The sequence below is a fragment of the Pseudophryne corroboree genome, chromosome 8 (genome assembly GCF_028390025.1).
Source record: "Pseudophryne corroboree isolate aPseCor3 chromosome 8, aPseCor3.hap2, whole genome shotgun sequence".
Classification (NCBI taxonomy): Eukaryota; Metazoa; Chordata; class Amphibia; order Anura; family Myobatrachidae; genus Pseudophryne; species Pseudophryne corroboree.
Genome location: NC_086451.1, coordinates 245,624,366 through 245,644,521, shown reverse-complemented (window position 1 = coordinate 245,644,521; position 20,156 = coordinate 245,624,366). Strand labels below are relative to the sequence as shown.

General features: G+C 45.9%; 1 protein-coding gene across 1 annotated transcript in view; it reads left to right on the top strand.

The window, feature by feature from the left end:
- Window positions 1-19,926, top strand: part of LOC134948887 (germ cell nuclear acidic protein-like) — a 335,115-nt gene extending 315,189 nt beyond the window's left edge. Inside the window, exon 12 of the mRNA XM_063937161.1 lies at window positions 19,060-19,926. Coding sequence (XP_063793231.1) covers window positions 19,060-19,306 — 247 coding nt within the window. The 3' untranslated portion in view covers window positions 19,307-19,926. The remainder of the gene's footprint in view (window positions 1-19,059) is intronic.
- The last annotated feature ends 230 nt before the right edge of the window (window positions 19,927-20,156 follow it).

The window sequence follows — 20,156 nt, the reverse complement described above, 5'->3', positions numbered from 1 at the left end:
GAATTCCGGCAGGTGGGTGCCGGAATTCAACATATTCAATAAAAAACGGATTCGACAGTCCCGCTGTCGAAAAACGGACGATTTGACGGATTTTGATTAGATTTTTAAAAATGTTTAAACGGGTAAAAACGGTTAAAAAAACGAAAAAAAATTGCGTGGGGTCCCCTCTCCTAAGCATAACCAGCCTCGGGCTCTTCGAGCCGGTCCTGGTTCTAAAAATTTTGGGGAAAAACTGACAGGGGATCCCCCGTATTTTTAAAACCAGCATCGGGCTCTGCGCCTGGTGCAAAAAATACGGGGGGAAAAAAGCGTAGGGGTCCCCCGTATTTTTTACACCAGCATCGGGCTTCACTAGCTGGACAGATAATGCCACAGCCGGAGGTCACTTTTATACAGTGCCCTGCGGCCGTGGCATTAAATACCCAACTAGTCACCCCTGGCCGGGGTACCCTGGAGGAGTGGGGACCCCTTCAATCAAGCGGTCCCCCCCCAGCCACCCAAGGGCCAGGGGTGAAGCCCGAGGCTGTCCCCCCCCCCCCCCCCCCCGCCATCCAAGGGCTGCGGATGGGGGGCTGATAGCCTTGAGTAAAATGAAAGAATATTGTTTTTATCAGAAGAACTACAAGTCCCAGCAAGCCTCCCCCGCAAGCTGGTACTTGGAGAACCACAAGTACCAGCATGCGGGTGAAAAAATGGGCCCGCTGGTACCTGTAGTTCTACTGGAAAAAAATACCCAAATAAAAACAGGAGACACACACCGTGAAAGTAAAAGTTTATTTCATACATGCCGACACCTACATACTTGCCTATGTTGACCCGCCGACTGCCACGTCTCCAATGTCGCCGACGATCCGGGGTACCTGTGAATAAAATTATACTCACCTCAATCCAGTGTCCTGTGATTTGTAATCCACGTACTTGGCAAAACAAAAAAACGAATACCCGGACCACACGGACTGAAAGGGGTCCCATGTTTACACATGGGACCCCTTTCTCCGAATGCAGAGACCCCCCGTGACTCCTATCACAGAAAGGTCCCTTCAGCCAATCAGGAAGCGCCACTTCGTGGCACTCTCCTGATTGGCTGTATGCGCGTCTGAGCTGGCAGACAGCGCATCGCACAGCTCCCTCCATTAGTTTCAATGGTGGGAACTTTGCTGTTAGCGGTGGGGTTACCCGCGGTCAGCCGCTGACCCGGGTGACCTCACCGCTGACTGCAAAGTTCCCACCATTGAAAGTAATGGAGGGGGCTGTGCAATGCGCGTCTGAGCTCAGACGCGCAGAGCCAATCAGGTGAGTGGCGCTTCCTGATTGGCTGAAGGGACCTTTCTGTGATAGGAGTCACGGGGGGTCTCTGCATTCGGGGAAAGGGTCCCATGTGTAAACATGGGACCCCTTTCAGTCCGTGTGGTCCGGGTATTCGTTTTTTTGTTTTGCCAAGTACGTGGATTACAAATCACAGGACACTGGATTGAGGTGAGTATAATTTTATTTTCAGGTACACCGTGGATTCTACTTGGACAAGTGGACAGAGGTCGGCGTGTGAACATAGGTAAGTATGTGTGTGTCGACATGTGTGAAATAAAGTTTTACTCTCACGGTGTGCGTATCCTGTTTTTTATTTGGGTATTTTTTTTCCAGTAGAACTACAGGTACCAGCGGGCCAGTTTCTCTAACGTCCTAAGTGGATGCTGGGGACTCCGTAAGGACCATGGGGATTAACGGCTCCGCAGGAGACTGGGCACAACTATAAAGAAAGCTTTTAGACTACTGGTGTGCACTGGCTCCTCCCACTAAGACCCTCCTCCAGACTTCAGTTAGATTCTTGTGCCCGGCTGAGCTGGATGCACACTAGGGGCTCTCCTGAGCACCTAGAAAGAAAGTATATTTAGGTTTTTTATTTTACAGTGAGATCTGCTGGCAACAGACTCACTGCAGCGTGGGACTAAGGGGAGAAGAAGCGAACCTACCTAACAGGTGGTAGTTTGGGCTTCTTAGGCTACTGGACACCATTAGCTCCACAGGGATCGACCGCAGGACCCGACCTTGGTGTTCGTTCCCGGAGCTGCGCCGCCGTCCCCCTTACAGAGCCAGAAGCACGAAGAGGTCCGGAAAATCGGCGGCAGAAGACTTCGGTCTTCACCAAGGTAGCGCACAGCACTGCAGCTGTGCGCCATTGCTTCTCATGTACACCTCACACTTCGGTCACTGATGGGTGCAGGGCGCTGGGGGGGGGCGCCCTGAGGGCAATATATGACACCTTGGCTGGCAAATATACATCATATATAGTCCTAGAGGCTATATAGATGTAAAATTACCCCTGCCAGTATTCCAGAAAAAGCGGGAGAAAGTCCGCCGAAAAGGGGGCGGGGCTTCTCCCTCAGCACACTGGCGCCATTTTTCCCTCACAGCTCCGCTGGAAGGAAGCTCTCTGGCTCTCCCCTGCAGTCTGAATACTACAGAAGGGTAAAAAAGAGAGGGGGGGCACTAAATTTAGGCGCAGTATAGATATTATATATATATATATATATATATATATATATATATATATATATATATATATATATATATATATATATATATATATATATATATATAGATTTTTTGTACTTTAAAAACGCTGGGAGTGCCGCCTCTTCTTTCTGGCTATATTGGGATTCATTTTCTCATGGAGGGCACCCCAGCAAGTTACTCATAGGTGCCGCTGTCCCTTTGAGTGCCGGGTTGTATTGAGATAGATATATATATATATATATATATATATATATATATATATATATATATATATATATATATATATATATATATATATATATATATATATATATATATATCTATGTATATATGTGTGTGTATATATATATATATATATATATATATATATATGTGTATATATATATATATATATGTATATATATATATATATATATATGTATGTATATATTATATGTATATATTATATAAAAAAGCAGCTATAAGGGAAAACACTCATTGATAGTGGGATCCCAGTGTTATATAGCGCTCTGGTGTGTGCTGGCATACTCTCTCTCTGTCTCCCCAAAGGGCTTTGTGGGGTCCTGTCCTCTGTCAGAGCATTCCCTGTGTGTTTGCGGTGTGTCGGTACGGCTGTGTCGACATGTTTGATGAGGAGGCTTATGTGGAGGCGGAGCAGATGCCTGTAAATGTGATGTCACCCCCTGCGGGGTCGACACCTGAGTGGATGGTGCTGTGGAAGGAATTACGTGATAGTGTCGACTCCTTACATAAAAGGTTTGACGACATACCAAATGTGGGACAGCCGGCTTCTCAGCCTGTGTCTGCCCAGGCGTCTCAAAAGCCATCAGGGGCTCTGAAACGCCCGCTACCTCAGATGGTTGACACAGATGTCGACACGGATACTGACTCCAGTGTCGACGACGATGAGACTAATGTAACTTCCAGTAGGGCCACACGTTACATGATTGAGGCAATGAAAATGTGTTGCACAATTCTGATGTTACCCCCGGTACCACAAAAAAGGGTATAATGTTTGGAGAGAAAAAACTACCAGTAGCTTTTCCTCCATCTGAAGAGTTAAATGAAGTGTGTGAAGAAGCGTGGGCTTCCCCTGAGAAAAAGCTGGTAATTTCTAAGAGGTTACTAATGGCGTACCCTTTCCCGCCAGAGGATAGGCTCACGCTGGGAAACATCCCCTAGGGTGGATAAAGCGCTCACACGCTTGTCAAAGAAGGTGGCACTACCGTCTCCGGATACGGCCGCCCTGAAGGAATCTGCTGATAGAAAGCAGGAGGCTATCCTGAAATCTATATATACACACACAGGTGTTATATTGAGACCGGCTATAGCTTCAGCCTGGATGTGCAGTGCTGCTGCTGCGTGGTCAGATTCCCTCTCAGACAATATAGATACCCTAGACAGGGACACTATTTTGCGAAATATAAAAGACGCACTTTTATACATGAGGGATGCACAGAGGGATATTTGCCGGCTGGCATCCAAAATTAGTGCAATGTCCATTTCTGCCAGGAGAGGGTTATGGACTCGGCAGTGGACAGGTGATGCAGATTCCAAACGACACATGGAAGTTCTGCCTTATAAGGGTGAGGAATTGTTCGGGGATGGTCTCTCGGACCTCGTTTCCACAGCAACAGCTGGGAAGTCTACATTTTTACCCCATGTTCCCTCACAACCAAAGAAAGCACCGTATTATCAGGTACAGTCCTTTCGGCCCAATAGGGGCAAGCGGGTTAAAGGCGCGTCCTTTCTGCCCAGAGGCAGAGGTAGGGGAAAGAAGCTGCAGCATACAGCCAGTTCCCAGGAGCAAAAGTCCTCCCCCGCTTCCTCTAAGTCCACAGCATGACGCTGGGGCTCCACAGGCGGAGCCAGGTACGGTGGGGGCCTGTCTCAAAAATGTCAGCAATCAGTGGGCTCGCTCACGGGTGGATCCCTGGATCCTTCAAGTAGTATCTCAGGGGTACAAGCTGGAATTCGAGACGTCTCCCCCCCGCCGTTTCCTCAAATCTGCCTTGCCAACCACTCCCTCAGGCGGGGAGGCAGTGTTATAGGCAATTCAAAAGCTGTATTCACAACAAGTGATAGTAAAGGTGCCCCTACTTCAACAAGGAAGGAGTTACTATTCCACAATGTTTGTGGTTCCGAAACCGGACGGTTCGGTGAGACCCATTTTAAATTTGAAATCCTTGAACACATATATAAAGAAATTCAAGTTCAAGATGGAATCGCTCAGGGCGGTTATTGCAAGCCTGGACGAGGGGATTACATGGTATCGCTGGACATCAAGGATGCTTACCTACATGTCCCCATTTACCATCCTCACCAGGAGTACCTCAGGTTTGTGGTACAAGATTGTCATTACCAATTCCAGACGTTGCCGTTCGGTCTCTCCACGGCTCCGAGGGTCTTTACCAAGGTAATGGCGGAAATGATGATACTCCTTCGAAAGAAGGGAGTTTTAATTATCCCGTACTTGGACGATCTCCTGATAAAGGCGAGGTCCAGAGAGCAGTTGTTGGTAGGGGTAGCACTATCTCGGGAAGTGCTACAACAGCACGGCTGGATTCTAAACATTCCAAAGTCACAGCTGGTCCCTACAACACGCCTGCTGTTCCTAGGGATGGTTCTGGACACAGAACAGAGAAAAGTGTTTCTCCCGGAGGAAAAGGCCAAGGAGCTGTCATCTCTAGTCAGAGGCCTCCTAAAACCAAAACAGGTGTCGGTGCATCACTGCACGCGGATCCTGGGAAAAATGGTAGCTTCCTACGAAGCGATTCCATTCGGCAGGTTTCATGCAAGAACCTTTCAGTGGGACCTGTTGGACAAGTGGTCCGGATCGCATCTTCAGATGCATCGTCTGATAACCCTGTCTCCGAGGACAAGGGTGTCTCTGCTGTGGTGGCTGCAGAGTGCTCATCTTCAAGAGGGCCGCAGATTCGGCATACAGGACTGGGTCCTGGTGTCCACGGATGCCAGCCTTCGAGGCTGGGGAGCAGTCACACAGGGAAGAAACTTCCAAGGACTATGGTCAAGTCAGGAGACTTCCCTGCACATAAATATTCTGGAACTGAGGGCCATTTACAATGCCCTAAGTCAGGCAAAACCCCTGCTTCAAAACCAGCCGGTACTGATCCAGTCAGACAACATCACGGCGGTCGCCCATGTAAATCGACAGGGCGGCACGAGAAGCAGGACGGCGATGGCAGAAGCCACAAGGATTCTCCGATGGGCGGAAAATCACGTGTTAGCACTGTCAGCAGTGTTCATTCCGGGAGTGGACAACTGGGAAGCAGACTTCCTCAGCAGGCACGACCTCCACCCGGGAGAGTGGGTACTTCATCCAGAAGTCTTTCAAATGATTGTAAACCAGTGGAAAAAACCACAGGTGGACATGATGGCATCCCGCCTAAACAAAAAGCTAGAAAAATATTGCGCCAGGTCGAGAGACCCGCAGGCGATAGCTGTGGACGCTCTGGTAACACCGTGGGTGGACCGATCGGTTTGTGTTCTCTCCTCTTCCTCTCATAACAAAGGTACTGAGGATAATAAGGAGAAGAGGAGTAAGAACTATACTCATTTTTCCGGATTGGCCAAGAAGAGCGTGGTATCCGGAACTTCAAGAAATGATGTCAGAGGACCCATGGCCTCTACCGCTCAGACAAGACCTGCTGCAGCAGGGGCCCTGTCTGTTCCAGGACTTACCGCGGCTGCGTTTGACGGCATGGCGGTTGAACACCGGATCCTGAAGGAAAAGGGCATTCCGGAGGAAGTCATTCCTGTGCTGATTAAAGCTAGGAAAGAAGTAACCGCAAACCATTATCACCGCATATGGCGAAAATATGTTGCGTGGTGTGAGGCCAGGAAGGCCCCAACGGAAGAATTTCAGCTGGGCCGGTTTTTGCACTTCCTACAGTCAGGGGTGACTATGGCCCTAAAATTGGGTTCCATTAAGGTCCAGATTTCGGCTCTATCGATTTTCTTCCAGAGAGAATTGGCTTCACTACCTGAAGTTCAGACTTTTGTTAAGGGAGTGCTGCATATTCAGCCCCCTTTTGTGCCTCCAGTGGCACCTTGGGATCTCAACGTGGTGTTGGATTTCCTAAAGTCACATTGGTTTGAGCCACTGAAAACTGTGGATTTGAAATCTCACGTGGAAAGTGGTCATGTTGTTGGCAAGAATAGGAATAACCAAATTAATTTGGAAGGGGCGCTCAAGCTGTGGCTCCAATTTATAAATATTTAGCAGCTGTCTGTATAGGGTAGTCACACCTATAACATTACACAAACAAAATTAACCAAACAAAAATAAGACAGCGCTGACTGAGATGAATTGTAAGAATAGATTACAGTATTATTTAATAATTATGCAATATAAAAACACATAGACATATAAAATAAATATCTCACTGCACTGATGAATTTATAGTCACCATACATGGATTGTAATTCATTTGCTGCTTGATGGAATGTCCCTGTAGGATCCGCACATTCAAATGTCCCTTATCCTGGGGTTGTAGCACAGTCCCCGGGCCGAAATTTTGTATTAAAGACAACGCTGGAGGAATAGCTGTCCCAGTGGTTTGGCAGTACAACGGGGAAGTCCTCACCAGTAGTGCGTAGTAGTCTTGAAGTTCGGTCCTTGTTAGTGGATTTGGGTGTAAATAGCGCTATTTTTCGGAGTCCTTACGGATCCAAGTGATGGTAGATATCCAATGAAGGTGACACAGGCTCACACCTGACGCGTTTCACAGCTACCTGCTGTTTTATCAAAGGTGACTTGATCCTTGCTGGCAGTGTGATTTATACCTAAGTTAATTACTCAAATCGTTACAGCTGATAGAACAATTCATCTCATCACATATTTAAAAATTAATAAAACCCTAATTTTATATGGATAGACTCAAGGCAATGAAGGAAGTTAGATATAATTCATAAACTTTATTACTTTATTAGTTAGGAAACTGTGTTTAAAGCAGTCCGCTCGTGCTGGAACGCACGCGGACTTCCGGCTTATGACGAACGCGGACTTCCGGTTTCCGGCTTATGGCCCGCATTCGTCACTCAGAGGACGGAGCTTCTTTAATTGTATGTCTCGGGCAGAGTTCTGTTGTAGTCCGTGACGTATACCGGTTGTCATGGGGATAGAGTCCGTCTCCCCTCCAATCATATGGTATGTACAGGGTCATGTGATCGATGCTCCGTATAACGCATCGTGTGCTATATTAAATATATTTCTAATCCGTGACCCGCATAGAATGTTACGGAGAATATAACCTCCCTTTCCTAAACCTATATATTCCCACATGATCAGAGCTAATAGATACATAATACATTCATCTTTTGGTCTTATTAGCAACATGGTTGTAAATTAGTTATTATGATGGGAATAAAACATAGAAAGAGTTTCATTTCATAGAACAATCGTATCTGAGCAGTCAATATAAAGAATTATCATTGGTGTAAACCAAAATGCGAATGCTTCATATTATTTTAATATCTATATATACAGGTATCTCAATGAATACATATGCATTAGGGAATTGACATATAATTTCCTGGTGGCAGATGTTTCTTATAACTTTTATGTTCGGAAGACAGTTTTTAAATATAGCAGTAGATTCTGCTCCATCTGGGACATTCACTTATATTCGTGGGATTTATTTTTACTTTTGCTTCCAGAACATAGGGGGGGAGGGGGGTGACAAAGGGAGGGGGGGGTTGGAGATGGGGGGGGGGGGAGGGGTGGGAAGGAGCGAAGACTTGAGGGGCACGAATTGAGGAGATGATGGCAGAGAATCATGAAATTAAATATATGTCAGGTAGGTATCTATATTTTAGATCACACAATTGAGCTCTACCGACTCATTTAGGCCTGCCGGAAAGATACTATTCATTTTAAGCATCCAGAATACTTCTTGCTTGCATAGGGTCTTATATCGGTCTCCCCCTCTTATTGTCTTATTGATAAATTCTAAACCGGTCACCTTCAAACATATTTGGGATTTCCTTCCGAACATAAAAGTTATAAGAAACATCTGCCACCAGGAAATTATATATCAATTCCCTAATGAATATGTATTCATTGAGATACCTGTATATATAGATATTAAAATTATATGAAGCATTCGCATTTTGGTTTACACCAATGATAATTCTTTATTTCTCTAACGTCCTAGTGGATGCTGGGGACTCCGTCAGGACCATGGGGGGATTAGCGGCTCCGCAGGAGACAGGGCACAAAAAGTAAGCTTTTAGGATCACATGGTGTGTACTGGCTCCTCCCCCTATGACCCTCCTCCAAGCCTCAGTTAGGTTTTTGTGCCCGTCCGAGCAGGGTGCAATCTAGGTGGCTCTCTTAAAGAGTTGCTTAGAAAAAGTTTTTAGGTTCTTTATTTTCAGTGAGTCCTGCTGGCAACAGGCTCACTGCTACGAGGGACTTAGGGGAGAGAAGTGAACTCACCTGCGTGCAGGATGGATTGGCTTCTTAGGCTACTGGACACCATTAGCTCCAGAGGGAGTCGGAACACAGGTCTCGCCCTGGGGTTCGTCCCGGAGCCGCGCCGCCGACCCCCCTTGCGGATGCTGAAGATTGAAGAGGTCCGGAACCAGGCGGCAGAAGACTTTCAGTCTTCATCAGGTAGCGCACAGCACTGCAGCTGTGCGCCATTGTTGTCAGCACACTTCACACAGCGGTCACGGAGGGTGCAGGGCGCGGGGGGGGGGCGCCCTGGGCAGCAATGTATAATACCTGTATGGCGAAAAATACATCACATATAGCCCTTGAGGCTATATGGATGTATTTAACCCCTGCCAGATATCACAAACTCCGGAGAAGAAGCCAGCCGAAAAGTGGGCGGGGCCTATTCTCCTCAGCACACAGCGCCATTTTCCCTCACAGAAATGCTGGTGGGAAGGCTCCCATGCTCTCCCCTGCACTGCACTACAGAAACAGGGTTAAAACAGAGAGGGGGGGCACTGATTTGGCGATATGAATATATATTAAATGCTATAAGGGAGGAACACTTATATAAAGGTTGTCCCTGTATAATTATAGCGTTTTGGTGTGTGCTGGCAAACTCTCCCTCTGTCTCCCCAAAGGGCTAGTGGGTCCTGTCCTCTATCAGAGCATTCCCTATGTGTGTGCTGTATGTCGGTACGTGTGTGTCGACATGTGAGGAAAATGTTGGTGAGGAGGCGGAGCAAATTGCCTGTAATGGTGATGTCACTCTCTAGGGAGTCGACACCGGAATGGATGGCTTATTTATGGAATTACGTGATAATGTCAACACGCTGCAAGCCGGTTGACGACATGAGACGGCCGGCGATCAAATTAGTACCTGTCCAGGCGTCTCAAACACCGTCAGGGGCTGTAAAACGCCCATTTACCTCAGTCGGTCGACACAGACCCAGACACGGACACTGATTTCAGTGTCGACGGTGAAGAAACAAACGTATTTTCCTTTAGGGCCACACGTTAAGGGCAATGAAGGAGGTGTTACATATTTCTGATACTACAAGTACCACAAAAAAGGGTATTATGTGGGATGTGAAAAAACTACCTTTAGTTTTTCCTGAATCAGATAAATTAAATGAAGTGTGTGATGATGCGTGGGTTTCCCCCGATAGAAAATTATTGGCGGTATACCCTTTCCCGCCAGAAGTTAGGGCGCGTTGGGAAACACCCCTTAGGGTGGATAAGGCGCTCACATGCTTATCAGAACAAGTGGCGGTACCATCTACAGATAGGGCCGTACTTAAGGAGCCAGCTGATAGGAGGCTGGAAAATATCCTAAAAAGTATACACACACATGCTGGTGTTATACTGCGACCAGCGATCGCCTCAGCCTGGATGTGCAGAGCTGAGGTGGCTTGGTCGGATTCCCTGACTAAAAATATTGATACCCTTGACAGGGACAGTATTTTATTGACTATAGAGCATTTAAAGGATGCATTTCTATATATGCGAGATGCGCAGAGGGATATTTGCACTCTGGCATCAAGAGTAAATGCGATGTCCATATCTGCAAGAAGATGTTTATGGACACGACAGTGGTCAGGTGATGCAGATTCCAAACGGCACAAAGATGTATTGCCGTATAAAGGGGAGGAGTTATTTGGGGTCGGTCCATGGGACCTGGTGGCCACGGCAACTGCTGGAAAATCCACCGGTTTTTACCCTAAGTCACATCTCTACAGAAAAAGACACCGTCTTTTCAGCCTCAGTCCTTTCGTCCCTATAAGAGTCATATCTGCCCAGGGATAGAGGAAAGGGAAGAAGACTGCAGCAGGCAGCCCATTCCCAGGAACAGAAGCCCTCCACCGCTTCTACCAAGTTCTCAGCATGACGCTAGGACCGTACAGGACCCCTGGATCCTACAAGTAGTATCCAAGGGGTACAGATTGGAATGTCGAGACGTTTCCCCCTCGCAGGTTCCTGTAGTCTGCTGTACCAATGTCTCCCTCCGACAGGGAGGCAGTATTGAAAACAATTCACAAGCTGTATTCCCAGCAGGTGATAATAAAATTACCCCTCCTACAACAGGGAAAGGGGTATTATTCCACACTATATTGTGGTACTGAAGCCAGAAGGCTAGGTGAGACCTATTCTAAATCTGAAATATTTGAACACTTACAAAGGTTCAAATCCAGATGGAGTCACTCAGAGCAGTGATAGCGAACCGGGAAGAAGGGGACTATATGGTGTCCCGGGACATCAGGGATGCTTACCTCCATGTCCCAAAATTTGCCTTTCTCACCAAGGGTATCTCAGGTTCGTGGTACAGAACTGTCACTATCGGTTTCAGACGATGCCGTTGGATTGTCCAAGGCACCCCGGGTCCTTACCAAGGTAATGACCGAAATGAGGATTCGTCTTCAAAGAAAATGGACGACCTCCTGATAAGAACAAGGTCCAGAGAACAGTTGGAGGTCGGAGTAGCACTATCTCAAGTAGTTCTACGACAACACGGGTGGATTCTAAATATTCCAAAACCGCAGTTGTTCCGACGACACGTCTGCTGGTCCTAGGGATGATTCTGGACACAGTCCAGAAAAAAGGTGTTTCTCCCAGAGGAGAAAGCCAGGGAGTTATCCGAGCTAATCGGGATCCTCCTAAAACCAGGAAAAGTGTCAGTGCATCATTGCACAAGAGTCCTGGTAAAAATGGTGGCTTATTACGAAGCGATTCCATTCGGCAGATTTCACGCAAGAATTCTTCAGTGGGATCTGCTGGACAAATGGTCCGGATCGCATCTTCAGATGCATCAGCGGATAACCCTATATCCAAGGACAAGGGTGTCTCTCCTGTGGTGATTTACAGAGTGCTCATCTTCTAGAGGGCCGTAGATTCGGCATTCAGGATTGGATGCTGGTGACCACGGAGGCCAGCCTGAGAGGCTGGGGAGCAGTCACACAGGGAAAAAATTTCCAGGGAGTGTGATCAAGTCTGGAGAATTCTCTCCACATAAATATACTGGAGCTAAGAGCAAATTTATAATGCTCTAAACTTAGCAAGACCTCTGCTTCAAGGTCAGCCGGTATTGATCCAGTGGGATAAAATCACGGCAGTCGCCCACGTAAACAGAAAGGGCGGCACAAGAAGCAGGAGGGCAGTGGCAAAACTGCAAGGATTTTTCGCTAGGCGGAAAATCATGTGATAGCACTGTCAGCAGTGTTCATTCCGGGAGTGGACGACTGGGAAGCAGACTTCCTCAGCAGGCACGACCTCCACCCGGGAGAGTGGGAACTTCATAGGGAAGTTTTCCGCATGATTGTGAACCGTTGGGAAAGACCAAAGGTGGACATGATGGCGTCCCGCCCGAACAATAAACGGGACAGGTATTGCGCCAGGTCACGAGACCTTCAGGCGATAGCTGTGGATGTCCTGGTAACACCGTGGGTGTAACAGTCGGTGTATGTGTTCCCTCCTCTGCTTCTCATAACCAAGGTATTGAGAATTATAAGACGTAGAGGAGTAAGAACTATACTCGTGGCTCCGGATTGGCCAAGAGGGACTTGGTACCCGGAACTTCAAGAGATGCTCATAGAGGACTAATGGCCTCAGGAGCTAAGAAGGGACTTGCTTCAGCAAGTACCATGTCTGTTCCAAGACTTACCGCGGCTGCGTTTGACGGCATGGCGGTTGAACGCCGGATTCTAAGGGAAAAGGCATTCCGGAAGAGGTCATACCTACCCTGGTCAAAGCCAGGAAGGAGGTGACCGCACAACGTTATCACCACATGTGGTGAAAATATGTTGCGTGGGTGAGGCCAGGAAGGCCCCACGAAGAAATTTCAACTAGGTCGATTTCTGCTCTTCCTGAAAACAGGAGTGTCTATGAGCCTCAAATTGGGGTCCATTAAGGTTCAAGTTTCGGCCCTGTAGATTTTCTTCCAGAAAGAATTGGCTTCAGTTCCTGAAGTCCAGACATTTGTCAAGGGAGAGTATTGCATATACAGCCCCTTTTGTGCCTCCAGTGGCACCGTGGGATCTCAAAGTAGTGTTGGGATTCCTCAAATCATATTGGTTTGAACCGCTCAAATCTGTGGATTTGAAATATCTCACATGGAAAGTGACCATGCTGTTGGCCCTGGCCTCGGCCAGGCGATTGTCAGAATTGGCGGCTTTGTCTTACAAAAGCCCATATTTGATTTTCCATTCGGACGGGGCAGAACTGGGACTCGTCCCCAGTTTCTTCCTAAGGTGGTGTCAGCGTTTCACCTGAAACAACCTATTGTGGTGCCTGCGGCTACTAGGGACTTGGAGGCCTCCAAGTTGCTAGACGTTGTCAGGGCCCTGAAAATAAATATATATATATATATATATATATATATATATATATATATATATAATTCCAGGACGGCTGGAGTCAGAAAGTCTGACTTGCTGTTTATATTGTATGCACCCAAAAAGCTGGGTGCTCCTGCTTCTAAGCAGACTATTGCTCGTTGGATTTGTAGTACAATTCAACTTGCACATTCTGTGGCAGGCCTGCCACAGCCAAAATCTGTAAATGCCCATTCCACAAGGAAGGTGGGCTCATCTTGGGCGGCTGCCCGAGGGGTCTCGGCTTTACAACTTTGCCGAGCAGCTACGTGGTCAGGCGGGAACACGTTTGTAAAATTCTACAAATTTGATACCCTGGCTGAGGAGGACCTGGAGTTCTCTCATTCGGTGCTGCAGAGTCATCCGCACTCTCCCGCCCGTTTGGGAGCTTTGGTATAATCCCCATGGTCCTGACGGAGTCCCCAGCATCCACTAGGACGTTAGAGAAAATAAGATTTTACTTACCGATAAATCTATTTCTCATAGTCCGTAGTGGATGCTGGGCGCCCATCCCAAGTGCGGATTGTCTGCATTACTTGTACATAATTATTGTTACAAAAATCGGGTTATTATTGTTGTGGGCCATCTTTTCAGAGGCTCCTTCGTTGTTATCATACTGTTAACTGGGTTCAAATCACAGGTTGTACGGTGTGATTGGTGTGGCTGGTATGAGTCTTACCCGGGATTCAAGATCCTTCCTTATTGTGTACGCTCGTCCGGGCACAGTACCTAACGGAGGCTTGGAGGAGGGTCATAGGGGGAGGAGCCAGTACACACCATGTGATCCTAAAAGCTTACTTTTTGTGCCCTGTCTCCTGCGGAGCCGCTAATCCCCCCATGGTCCTGACGGAGTCCCCAGCATCCACTACGGACTATGAGAAATAGATTTATCGGTAAGTAAAATCTTATTATTGACTGCTCAGATACGATTGTTCTATGAAATGAAACTCTTTCTATGTTTTATTCCCATCATAATAACTAATTTACAACCATGTTGCTAATAAGACCAAAAGATGAATGTATTATGTATCTATTAGCTCTGATCATGTGGGAATATATATGTTTAGGAAAGGGAGGTTATATTCTCTGTAACATTCTATGCGGGTCACGGATTAGAAATATATTTAATATAGCACACGATGCGTTATACGGAGCATCGATCACATGACCCTGTACATACCATATGATTGGAGGGGAGACGGACTCTATCCCCATGACAACCGGTATACGTCACGAACTACAACAGAACTCTGCCCGAGACATACAATTAAAGAAGCTCCGTCCTCTGAGTGACGAATGCGGGCCATAAGCCGGAAACCGGAAGTCCGCGTTCGTCATAAGCCGGAAGTCCGCGTGCGTTCCAGCACGAGCGGACTGCTTTAAACACAGTTTCCTAACTAATAAAGTAATAAAGTTTATGAATTATATCTAACTTCCTTCATTGCCTTGAGTCTATCCATATAAAATTAGGGTTTTATTAATTTTTAAATATGTGATGAGATGAATTGTTCTATCAGCTGTAACGATTTGAGTAATTAACTTAGGTATAAATCACACTGCCAGCAAGGATCAAGTCACCTTTGATAAAACAGCAGGTAGCTGTGAAACGCGTCAGGTGTGAGCCTGTCTCACCTTCATTGGATATCTACCATCACTTGGATCCCTAAGGACTCCGAAAAATAGCGCTATTTACACCCAAATCCACTAACAAGGACCGAACTTCAAGACTACTACGCACTACTGGTGAGGACTTCCCCGTTGTACTGCCAAACCACTGGGACAGCTACTCCTCCAGCGTTGTCTTTAATACAAAATTTCGGCCCGGGGACTGTGCTACAACCCCAGGATAAGGGACATTTGAATGTGCGGATCCTACAGGGACATTCCATCAAGCAGCAAATGAATTACAATCCATGTATGGTGACTATAAATTCATCAGTGCAGTGAGATATTTATTTTATATGTCTTTGTGTTTTTATATTGCATAATTATTAAATAATACTGTAAATTATTCTTACAATTCATCTCAGTCAGCGCTGTCTTATTTTTGTTTGGTTAATGTTGTTGGCCTTGGCTTCGGCCAGGCGTGTGTCAGAATTGGCGGCTTTGTCATGTAAAAGCCCTTATCTGATTTTCCATATGGATAGGGCAGAATTGAGGACTCGTCCCCAGTTTCTCCCCAAAGTGGTATCCGCTTTTCATCTGAACCAACCTATCGTGGTGCCTGCGGCTACAAATGACTTGGAGGCTTCCAAGTTGTTGGATGTAGTTAGGGCCCTAAAAATTTATGTTTCCAGGACAGCTGGAGTCAGAAAGACTGACTCGCTCTTTATCCTGTATGCGCCCAACAAGTTGGGTGCACCTGCTTCAAAGCAGACTATTGCTCGCTGGATATGTAGTACGATTCAGCTTGCACATTCTGCGGCTGGACTGCCGCATCCTAAATCAGTAAAAGCCCATTCCACGAGGAAAGTGGGCTCTTCTTGGGCGGCTGCCCGAGGGGTCTCGGCTCTTAAACTTTGCCGAGCTGCAACTTGGTCAGGGGCAAACACGTTTGCAAAATTCTACAAATTTGATACCCTGGCTGAGGAGGACCTTGAGTTCTCTCATTCGGTGCTGCAGAGTCATCCGCACTCTCCCGCCCGTTTGGGAGCTTTGGTATAATCCCCATGGTCCTTACGGAGTCCCCAGCATCCACTTAGGACGTTAGAGAAAATAAGAATTTACTCACCGGTAATTCTATTTCTCATAGTCCGTAGTGGATGCTGGGCGCCCATCCCAAGTGCGGATTGTCTGCAATACTTGTATATATTGCTTAACTAAAGGGTTATTGTTGAGCTATCTGTTGAGAGGCTCAGTTGTTATCATGCTGTTAACTGGGTATTGTATCACGAGTTATACGGTGTGGCTGGTATGAGTCTTACCCGGGATTCAAAATCCTTCCTAATTGTGTCAGCTCTTCCGGGCACAGTATCCTAACTGAAGTCTGGAGGAGGGTCTTAGTGGGAGGAGCCAGTGCACACCAGTAGTCTAAAAGCTTTCTTTATAGCGGAGCCGCTAATCCCCATGGTCCTTACGGAGTCCCCAGCATCCACTACGGACTATGAGAAATAGAATTACCGGTGAGTAAATTCTTATTTTTTCTCCCGCTTGCTGGTACTTGTGGTTCTCCAAGTACCAACTTGCGGGGGAGGCTTGCTGGGACTTGTAGTACTACTGGAAAAACCAATATTCTTTCATTTTTCAAAAAGCTATCAGCCCTCCATCCGCAGCCCTTGGATGGGGGGGGGGGGGGGGGGGGGGAGGAACAGCCTCGGGCTTCGCCCTTGGGTGGCTGGGGGGAGGGGGGGACCCCTTGATTGAAGGGGTCCCCACTCCTCCAGGGTACCCCGGCCAGGGGTGACTAGTTGGGTATTTAATGCCACGGCCGTAGGGCGCTGTATAAAAGTGACCCCCGGCTGTGGCATTATCTGTCCAGCTAGTGGAGCCCGGTGCTGGTGTAAAAAATACGGGGGACCCCTACCCCTTTTGTCCCCCGTAATTTTTGCACAAGGCGCAGAGCCCGGTGCTGGTTTTAAAAATACGGGGGATCCCCTGTCAGTTTTTCCCCCGGATTTTTAGAACCAGGACCGGCTCGAAGAGCCCGAGGCTGGTTATGCTTAGGAGGGGGTACCCCACACATTTTTTTTTCCAGATTTTTACCATTCCATTAAAAATATATAAATAATACTTGTGCCTCCAAGATAGACAAACCAAGTACCTAATCCCTTCTAATATAAATAGATATGCTATTACCAATAAAAAAAACACACAAAAAAACATGTTTTTTAAAAAATTTTATTAGATTCCGCAAGCAAAGTGTGGCGGATTGAAAAGGACGAATTTACTGTCTAAAAGCACTGTTGTCGAATTTACAATCTTCAATTGAATATACTTTTGTCGAATTGCCGCATTTGTACCATTGCAGAAATGTCGAATTTGACAAATGTCGAATTTCCAAAAGTCGAATTTGGAAAGTCTGTTTTTTTGACGAAAAGTACTGAATTGCATTGTCGATTTTTTTTTTTTTTTGGCGAAAATGTCCCGTTTTTCGACATTTTCGGGAATTTGACCGCAATTGCATATACCCCTTAATCTCTACAGTATTTCACCGTTAAGTCATCCGCAAAGGCAAAAATTTTAATAGACACAATAAAAGTGATGTTTTAATACAATTTATGTGCACCTTACCAATACAACCCTTTTTTTTACACTCCCCCATCAAGAATTTATAATATACCTATAATTTACATGGTGGATTTCTTTTTGGTTCTTTGTAACCAAATACCAATTCATATAATAGTGTGCAGATAATTTTGGTACTCCTCACACAATCACACGTGAAATAATTCCGCCTGTGGATTTTTTACAAATGTGTCAGTGAGTAATGACTACACCTATGCGCCTGCTGGGTGACCTGAAAACGTGAGCTGTTTGGGGACCTGAAGAACAAGTTTGAGAACCTATGCTGTAGAACATTACAATTGAGCAACAATAGGCTTAGAACTTAGCTGCGTACTAGTGACCACCTGCCTGGTATGTGACGACTTCTTCCTGTGGCACGTTTCTGCCTATGTCGGTACTATGTTCCATGTTTCCTCCATGGTATATAAATATAATGGTGGTCATGGTGCCTCCGCTTGCCAGTATTGTGAAGTATTGTTTAACTTGCATATGCTGTCAAATTCAAGTCATGTCTGCCATGAGAGGAAGGCCTATATAACCTACAGCTGTGTCCACATACACCAATCCTCTAATCGCAACAAATAGCCACGTGTAGAGTTTCATGAACTTTGCTACATAGCCATGCCAAAACACTAATCCTAAGTACTTGGGGTCTGATTCAGAGATGTACGCAATGCTGATATTTATTGTCTGCAGACTGCGCATGCATCACTGACCAACTTAGCACCTGCCAATTTAAAGTAGCCATGTCTCTCTCTGTGAGGATTTCTTTGCAAAATGACGGACAGTCAAGTATCATTTGGAGGAGGTAATGGGGAGTGGCGGCAAAAATACAGGCATAGCTCTACCATTTTTTTGGGTGTGTCTCAGCCTACATATGCAATCCCATATGCAGAAAACATAGCAACAGCGACTCCATTCCCTCGGCTATTCTGCGCGACCATAGGGTTATCAGGTTTATGGAAGGATCTGCAACCACTCTGCTTGTTTGTAGGCAGTTGCTTGGATCTGCTGAGCAGCCGGTGGGCATCACAATACATTTTCAAGCAGCTACTGCATACGTGGTGGCATATGTGAATGTATTAGCGTACATCTGTATCAGGCCCCTAGTACGCTATAAGCACACAAAGACGTAAAACTGAGAAAGTTTCACAATAAAGCAAAGTGTAAAAGACAGGTCCGATATGGGTGACCTGTGCCATGCATCCTAAGTCTTCATCTGTGGCTATAACAGTTCCTTTGTGACAAAAAAACTAATCCGAAGTACCTAGTACACTATTTGCACAGTAACATTCGCAGTGAAAGAGAAATGTGCAAAATTGGGGAGAAAGTACAAAGCTCAGAAATTGTGCAAAGGTACCATGTGGCTCAAAAGGGATAGGTGTATGAGATCACATCTGTAAGTGGGGGAAATATTTCTTTTTCGGCATTTATGTATTATATGAAGCTAGCAGCCTATTCCTTAACTACAATATTGCTAATTCTCTCGCCCTTTAGAATTGGACGACACTCGAAGTCTTTAGATACAGAACGATTTGTCTGCTCCTTATGCAAGGGAAAACTGACTCTGCTGACACCCACTGGAAAAGATGGATCTCCCTCCTGTAATCGCATCACTCCTTTCGCCAAGTTTGTCAAAGACAATTATGGGTCTACAAAGAAAGAAATGGCTGGAATGAGCCATGCAGAAGTAATGCGCAAACTTAGTGCTGATTTTTCTACCAAGACAAAAATTTCTAGTTAATTTGGTATGAAAATGTTACTGATGACCATTTTCAGTCCATTTCTTGTACTATGAAAGGATCAATGATTGCAGCAGAAATGCCTGCAGATACATATGTACTACTGTATATTTATAGTTAAGGTTATACCTTTGTTACTTCATTTGGTCCCCTTGTGATCATTGGCCTGAATATTGGAACGGACAAATGAAAACCAAAGCCGCCAATGTCAGACATCCAATTCTGTATATTACATATTGTCTCAGGGCATTAATGGCTTAGTTAGACGCCATTAGACTGATACTAAGCAGCAGGGTGCAGTGTGATTTGATGCATGCAGTTGTACTGTGTAATGTGACACTAGGACTTCTAGTATATCAATATTAAAGTGCTACTTGCCAGCGTGTTTAGATGCGTTTAAAAGTTTGCATTCTTGTGACTGTGGAAGTGTTAGATTAATTTAATTTCTGATTAAAAAAGTGTTGGTAAAGAAAGCTGCACAGAATTTATAATCATTATAGAGAGACGTGAATGTATTGAGGGCAAGACATAAATAGCCATTCCATCATGGGCATGTATGTGCGTTTTTCTACTGTCATGTCTGTTTTTACTTTTTCTAATAAAATTTCTATGTATAACATAACTTTTAGTGTATGTACACTGTATTTGGAAAAGCTATGTTTCAAGCTTGGGTAAACGCTTGACAAAGTGTGGGCATCGGCCTATTTGCTTAAATCATTTTTTGCTGCCCTTTAACTTATTGTAGTGCCATTTACTTTTAGGTACAGATATGTCCTCATTCATCTTTGCTACAGTCACGCCAAACAGCCCCTCTTGGCACGCAAAGTCACGTGAGAATCTTCTAGCACCGGG